Source organism: Coffea arabica, chromosome 3c (genome assembly GCF_036785885.1).
Source record: "Coffea arabica cultivar ET-39 chromosome 3c, Coffea Arabica ET-39 HiFi, whole genome shotgun sequence".
In the NCBI taxonomy this organism is placed as follows: domain Eukaryota; kingdom Viridiplantae; phylum Streptophyta; class Magnoliopsida; order Gentianales; family Rubiaceae; genus Coffea; species Coffea arabica.
In genome coordinates, this window is record NC_092314.1 from 24,858,081 (window position 1) to 24,865,487 (window position 7,407).

General features: G+C 41.3%; 1 protein-coding gene across 1 annotated transcript; it reads left to right on the top strand.

Moving 5' to 3' along the window:
* Positions 1-5,140: 5,140 nt before the first annotated feature.
* Positions 5,141-7,039, top strand: LOC140037893 (uncharacterized). Its single transcript, XM_072083051.1, has 3 exons — positions 5,141-5,503; positions 5,651-6,047; positions 6,150-7,039. The coding sequence occupies exons 1-3, from the start codon at positions 5,141-5,143 to the stop codon at positions 7,037-7,039; spliced, it is 1,650 nt and encodes a 549-aa protein (XP_071939152.1).
* Positions 7,040-7,407: the final 368 nt, after the last annotated feature.

Here is a 7,407-nt window from a genome sequence, read left to right on the forward strand (position 1 = left end):
ACTCATACCGGACGTCCAAAAGGAATCTGTCGGACGTCCGAAAGGATGAAGAACATCAAGAAGGAAACTCTGTCGGACGCTTGTAAGAAAGCATCGGACGTCCAAAAGGATCGGACGTAGGCTTCGGACGCACATCAATCTCATCGGACGTCCTAAAAATTCCACAAAGTGTTGATGACTCTCTGTTGACGATCGGACGCTGATGCTGTCGGACGATAATATCCCATAGGATGTCCGAACGACAACTTGGCTGATTTTCAGACGATGGGATCGGACGATGATTAATCTGTCGGACGTCCGACGGGCCCAACGGCTAGCTGACTCTTCATCTGCCTACTATCCGTTGGAAACATTATTGAAGCCAATTTTTGGTACCCTTTAAATACAAACGTTTCTGAACCAGTGAGGTACTTTTGCTCACTTTGTTTACAAGATCTGAAGAAATATTTTAGCAAGAAAATAGTCTCCTAAGCTAGATTTGTTCTCCAAGTGGTGTGAATTTCTTGTAAGCACTTCTCTTGTGTTTGAAATTTTCAATAGTGTAGCTTTGTTGAGGGTTATCTGAGTGATAGTAAAACTTCCTAACTTGACTAAGTGAGGCTTGGGGCAAGGAGGAAGTGATCCCTCCATTGTACATTGAGTTGATTTTGTTCTTCAAAGAGAAGGTGCTCATCATTGTGATTGGTGTTCAAGTTTAAGGAAAGCTTAGTAGACAATCGGTTTGATACTCTATCTTATTCTTTTTGTTTAATAAAATTCTCATTGCTTATATACTCTCTTATTTCTGATCAACATTGTTCTCTCCTTTAAATTTACTTGGTTGATCACTGCTAGAAAAGAAGGTAAATTTTTATTAAAGAAAAAAGTGCATAAACTCAATTAAAGTTTTTTAATCAACCTAATTCAACCCCCTCTTAGGTTGTCTTTGGGCCTTACAGATTGTCATGTATAAATAGATGATACTCTCCATATGGAAGGATCATCGAAGTTTGATCAAAATTTTATAAAGACTTGTTTGTTTATATCCTCCATGGCATTCTAAGTTTTAAAATTCACCAAGGTTGGCCAAGAGATCCTTATAGCTGTGTATTGCTTAGATTTTCATAGCTTTGTCCTAACTTGTTTTTGTGATAAAAGTCCCTTGAACTCTTGAAAGCCCAAAGGAGAGAGGCTATTGTGTGAGAATCCTCATTTTTAAAGTACAAATTTCCCAAATTAATTGCCTTATTCTAGGATTTAAATCACATATTATATGCCATTACATTAGCTTTTCTAGGTGTTACAATAATTTTCATGCATTACACTTTATTCCTTTTACTTGTAGTAAAGCATTTTTTTTGAGTTGATTTTAATTATACACCACTTACATTTTATCAAGTGTCTTTATATTAGTGGTAGAAATCTTACATGTAGGATTATAGGTGTTAAAATATGATTGGTGCACTTGGAAAGGTTAGTTAGAGGTGTTAAAATATTATTGGTGCACTTGGAAAGGTTAGTTAGAGGTGTTAAAATATTATTGGTGCGTTTGGAAAGATTAGTTAGAGGTGTTAAAGAATGATTGGTGCATTTGGAAAGGTTAAGACACCATTAGTCAAAGATTAAGAAAGAATTGGACAAGTAAGTGGACATGTGGCAAAACTTTAGCCAAGTATCTTATTGGAACCAAGATTAGAAGACTATATAAACTAGCCAAAGCCTTCTTTTTTTCTGGAGTGCTGGCCGAATTTCTGGTTCAAGAGAGAGAGAAAGAGTGAGCTACATAATCTTGTTTTCTTACCCTAGCAAACCAAGAACAACAATCAAGAGAGAAAAATTTGAATTAGTGAGAGAGTTCCTACAACTCCAAGTGCTTGATCCAAGCTTGAGGACTTATTTTGGTGGATTGATTTTGGTGGTTCAAGCTCACCACAAGAGAGGTACATGTTCTTTAAATCTTGGTTTTTGATGATAGAACATGCACTTGAAAGTGTTAATAGCAAAGATACAAGTTGTTTGGTTGAGATGTTGAGTTAGTTTCTTGAAGTAAACAAGTAGTAGCTAGGTTTCTTAGTATGTATACCAAGTGTTTGATGAAATGTTTGATTCTTATTCATGTTTGTTTATGAGGTATTATTATGTTTTAAACCTCTTTTGAGCTAGAACTACCACTTGATATGATGATTGAGTAGAAAACATGTAAGGATGAAGATTGAACAAATGTTGAAAAGTGTGGGCTGGTTGCTTTGTCTAGGCTGGCCGGTTCTTGTAGGAGGGATTTTCCCTCAATCTTGTTGTTAAATTTTGTCCTTATCAAGCCTAATAAACTAGGTTAACTATTGGTTAAGCCTATGAGCAAGTTGGAATGGAGTTGAAGCAAGTAAAGTGGTGATTTTGAACCATTAGTAGACTGTTTTAGGACTCTTGTAGTTATGGGATCATTATGGCTACCTTAAATCATGTTGTATGTTATATTGTAAACTCCATTGATTCTAAGTGACTTGAATCCTTATATATGATCACTTGAGGAGTGAATTGGGTGAATTTGAATCAAAACTAATGAAGTTAGCCCTAGAACTAGAGTAGTTTGGTATAGGATTAATGTTGATCCAGGGTTGGAAAAACAGCCACCTTGTCTGAATTACTGTTGTTGATAGGAGACGAACCACGGTGTGAGCTTAGTACCGTTGGAAAGCCCTTCGAGTCTAGTTTCCAACGCCACTGACGGCACCTAATTTTGACTTTTCTACTGTGAGTTATGACCATTTTCCTAAGACTGCCAGGGCATGACTGTGCAACCCGAGAAGAAATCCTTAAGCATAATTGGAACTTTTCTTTTGCCAAACTTTCATGCACCTACTAAACCTGTTTTCTCATGAACTTTTACCATGGTTTGGACCTTGTTTGCATGACGGATTAAGTAGCTTAGACTACTCACTTGGTCTCTTATTAAGCCTAACCTAGTGGGGCATGAATCTAATTGTTAACGATTTCGCTCGTTGCCCTAGGTTTGGGAAACGAAGGTGACCGTAACTAAGACGTTTGACATCGATTGCTTCTTTTGATTGACAGGTGAGTGTTCCACTACCTGCTACCTGCTTATGTGAAATATTTGAATACTTGATTTACGACTGTTTGAGCCAAACCCTGATTTGATAAAATTGGAGGCGAGTGTGTACTTTATCGCACTCGTCCTCCCTTACTTTCCATTGAGGCTCTTTATACTGCTATTGTGAAATGTGAATCCTCTATATGTGATTGTTCTTGAGTTGTTTGGGTGATATCCCATCAACTACTACTACTGTTTGGGTACCCAACCTCACAGGTGAGTCGGCCGTATCGAGCCAGCTAGGGCTTGGTCGAGAAAATCGATAAACCTTGAGGACTGTTTACTGTTCACTGAAACCGGTATACTCGAGTATTACCTAACTACTGTTATGAAGTGCGGGCCCGGTGGGGGGTTGATTGGTGGACGGAGTCAGGTGAAAGTGGTGTTCTACGGACTTAATATTCTGTGTATACAAGTGTTGACGGAGTGTCAACGGAGACATTTATGATCAAGCTCAAGGGGATTTTGGCTTTTGAAAGCCACCCGTATCCTTGAATTGAATTGTGATTAATTGTTATTGTATCATACGGTATTTACTTGATTATTCTATGCCTTAAACTGGCTGTGTGTTTACTTGTTTTACTTGGAACCTCACTGAGCTTTAGCTCACCCCACTCCCTTTGTTTTCCTTAACAGATCGGGGATGGACTAACGGTCGAGGGCTTTCTTAGCTTTGTTTGCTTGAACTTGTAACCTTTTGTTAAGATGACTTTACCTTTTACTTTTGTAAGCTTGAATTTCTAAGGTTGACTTATGTTATGTAATTCGTAGTATGAAATGGTAAGTGTGACTCTTAGCTTGCCGTATTAAGTTTGGAAAGTTGATTGATAGTTATGTGTTATTAGGATTGTACAATTTAATTTGAAGTTATTTTCCCAGTTATTTTGAGTTGCTAGTTCTTTGATCGACTGAGTCCCGGCGAGAGATGGGCAAGCAGTCCGCTGATACCCTAGGGTTCGCCCTAGGGAGAGGTGGGGCTGTCACAGTTGGTATCAGAGCCTAGGTTTGAATTAGCCTGGGCGAATTAGAAATTTCCGACTTAAGGATTCTATTTTATTAATTCCCTTAAAAGTACTAAAGTTTATCTACACTTTTATGTAGGATGGACGACCTAGCAGCCATAGTAATAGTCCTGTTGGTGAGAAGCCCCAAGGAGCCCTTCCCGTGATTAAGTATCAAATCCGGCCTGGAGGATCTAGAGTTTATTGGAGCCCGTCAAACCGCTATAGGCGTTGCGAGTGCCGTCATATTTATGGCTACGCTAATGAAGTGGTATTGGCGGTGGTAAAAGAGCGTAAGGAGCTTGCCAGGGATAATGCTAGGCTTGAAGCCGAAGTGAAGCAACTAAAGGAAGCCAATAAGATGCAAGCCGAGCAGATTAAAGAGCTCGAGTATGATAATGTTGAGGGCCAAGAGAGGATTGACGACCTTTGCGCACAGTTGGAGGAAACTCAGGAACGCATGGTAACTAGGACAATGAAGGTGAGGACTAGGGCGGAGTCCATCCTGAATGTCTGTGACGACCTTCTAGGAGAAGCAAGCGATGAGGCTTCTTATATGGATATTGGTTCAGGAGATGAACCTACTGAGGCTGGGGGGTCAGCTAGTCCCGCCGTTGACTAGGTCTTCACCATTAGGCTAGGATAGGGGATGATTTTGACATTGTACATAGACAGGTTAGGGGATGTGGTGACCTGGTGGTTGTATAGCCCCTTTTGACTACTCGTGTTAGGTTTTGCTTGATATGACTATATCTGTACTTTTGGGACTCGTACTTGCTATTTTGGTTTCGTTAGCTTGTAAATGACTGCTATGAGTATTTTAATGTATAATATTTTGACTGTTGATCTTGATCTTTGACTATTGACTGTTGACTATTGACTTTTGACCTTTGACTTTATTTCGTCATTAATTTTAACTACAGTGCATTTCACTTGCTTGTCGTGATTTCGATTTTTATTTCTTACTTGACTTTTCATATGAGCATCTATCATATAACATATTGCTTACCCGGTTAGTTATCGTACTTGGGCACTAGGCCACTGAGTAATAATGGAGACTAGACAAAGACGTACTCGGGGCCGTGGACGAGAACCCAGGCAAGTCCAGGATCAAGGGGAGGAACAAGGTTCGGTGGCAAATCAAAACCAGGGACCCCGAGGTGATGGAGGGGACCAAGTAGCAACAGCTATTAATCGAATGACTGATTTGTTGGCCCATTTGGTTGACCAGCAGGGTCAAGTACTTGGTAACCAACAAAGGGACCCCGAAGTAGGCGAGGATAGGGCCCTGGAGCGGTTTCAAAAGTTTGCTCCTCCAAAATTTCTTGGAGGACCTGAACCTGAAGTTGCCGAGAATTGGTTCGAGCGAATGGAGGATATATTCGCTGCGTTGCATTACTCTGAAGAGAGGCAAGTTACCTTCGCTGTTTTCCAGCTGGAAGGCGCGGCCCGTTCCTGGTGGAACGTAGTAAGGGCCAAGTGGGAAAGGGAGCAAACCCCACGTACCTGGTTAAACTTCACGAGGGAATTCAATGAGAAATTCCTTCCACCCTTAATTCAGGAGAAAAGGGAGGATGAGTTCATTAAACTGCGCCAAGGCACTTCAAGTGTGGCAGAGTATGAAACGCAGTTCACCCGACTTTCCAAGTTTGCCCCAGAATTGGTGGTAAGTGAGCAAAAGCGTATAAGGCGGTTTATACAAGGTTTGAATGTAGAAATCCAAAAGGATTTAGCTGCCGCTCAAATTGACACCTTTAAGGATGCGCTTGAAAAGGCTCAACGTGTGGAGCAGGCCCGATCTCAAGTTCGGACCTTTCAGGCTAAGAAGCGTGGTGCATCTACCAATACTCCTGGCCGAAGTGATCAGAATGTGCCACCTCCGAAGTTTGGAAAGGGTACGAGTGGAGCCCGAATTGCGGGGACACCAAGAGGTGGAGCTTCATCTAGAGGAGCTCAAGGTAGAAGGGGACAGGGACCATAGAAAACTGTCTCCCTAGGAGTTCCCGCACCCACCACACGTGTAAGCTGTGGATATTGTGGTAAGCCAAATCATACCGAAGACAATTGCTGGAAAAAGTTGAAAAAGTGCCTTGTTTGTGGAAGTTCTGAACACCAGATTGCCACTTGCCCTGTTAAGAATCGTGACGGGAACGGGGGTACCCAGTCGGAAAAGTCAAACCCTAAGCAACCTACCGCCAGTGCAAGTCGACCCAAAACCTCTGCTAGGGTTTTTGCTTTGGACCACCGGCGAGTTCCGGATTCCTCGGAAGTAGTGGAAGGTACGATCCCTATATTCCACCGCTTAGCTAAACTTTTGATTGACCCTGGGGCAACCCATTCTTTTGTGAATCCTGCCTTTATGTGTGGTATTGCTGCGAATCCTGTTAAGTTGCCGTATGATTTAGAAGTGAAAACACCGACTGGGAATCAAAGCCTAATTACCAATATGGTCTATAAAAATTGTGAGATTTGGGTAGGAGAACGGAAGTTAGTGGGTGACTTGATAAGTTTAGACCTTAAGGGGTACGATGTAATTATAGGCATGGATTTGCTGGCCCGTTATAACGCCCAATTGAACTGTAAAACAAAGGTGGTAGAATTCTCAATACCCGGAGAGGCAACTTTATGGTTGGACGTGAGAGGTAGGTTAGCCTTGTCTGCACTTGTTTCGGGAATCCGAGCCAGAAAGTTGTTAAGTAAGGGGGCGCAAGGCTACTTAGCCTTCTTAATTAATACTCCTGGAGATAAAGTGAAACTGGAGGATGTTGTAGTAGTGAATGAATTTCCTGATATCTTTCCCGATGAGTTGAAATCAATGCCATCAGAAAGGGAAATAGAATTTAAGATCGATTTAGTACCTGGAACTGCTCCCATTGCAAAAACGCCATACCGAATGGCCCCCGCCGAACTTAAAGAGTTGAAACTGCAGTTACAAGATCTGTTAGAATGAGGGTTTATTCGAGAAAGTGAGTCACCGTGGGGGGCGCCAGTGTTATTTGTTATGAAAAATGATGGTAGTTTAAGACTGTGCATTGACTATCGTGGCCTAAATGATGTTACGGTGAAAAATAAATGTCCCTTACCACACATTGATGAATTGTTTGACCAACTACAAGGGGCAATAGTTTTCTCTAAGTTAGACTTGAGGCAAGGCTACTACCAGTTACGAATTAGGCAAGAGGATATACCGAAGACTGCCTTTAATTCCAGATATGGTCATTTTGAGTTCGCTGTGATGCCTTTTGGTTTAACGAATGCCCCTGCTGCATTTATGGATTTAATGCATCGAGTCTTTAAACCCTACTTGGATCAATTTGT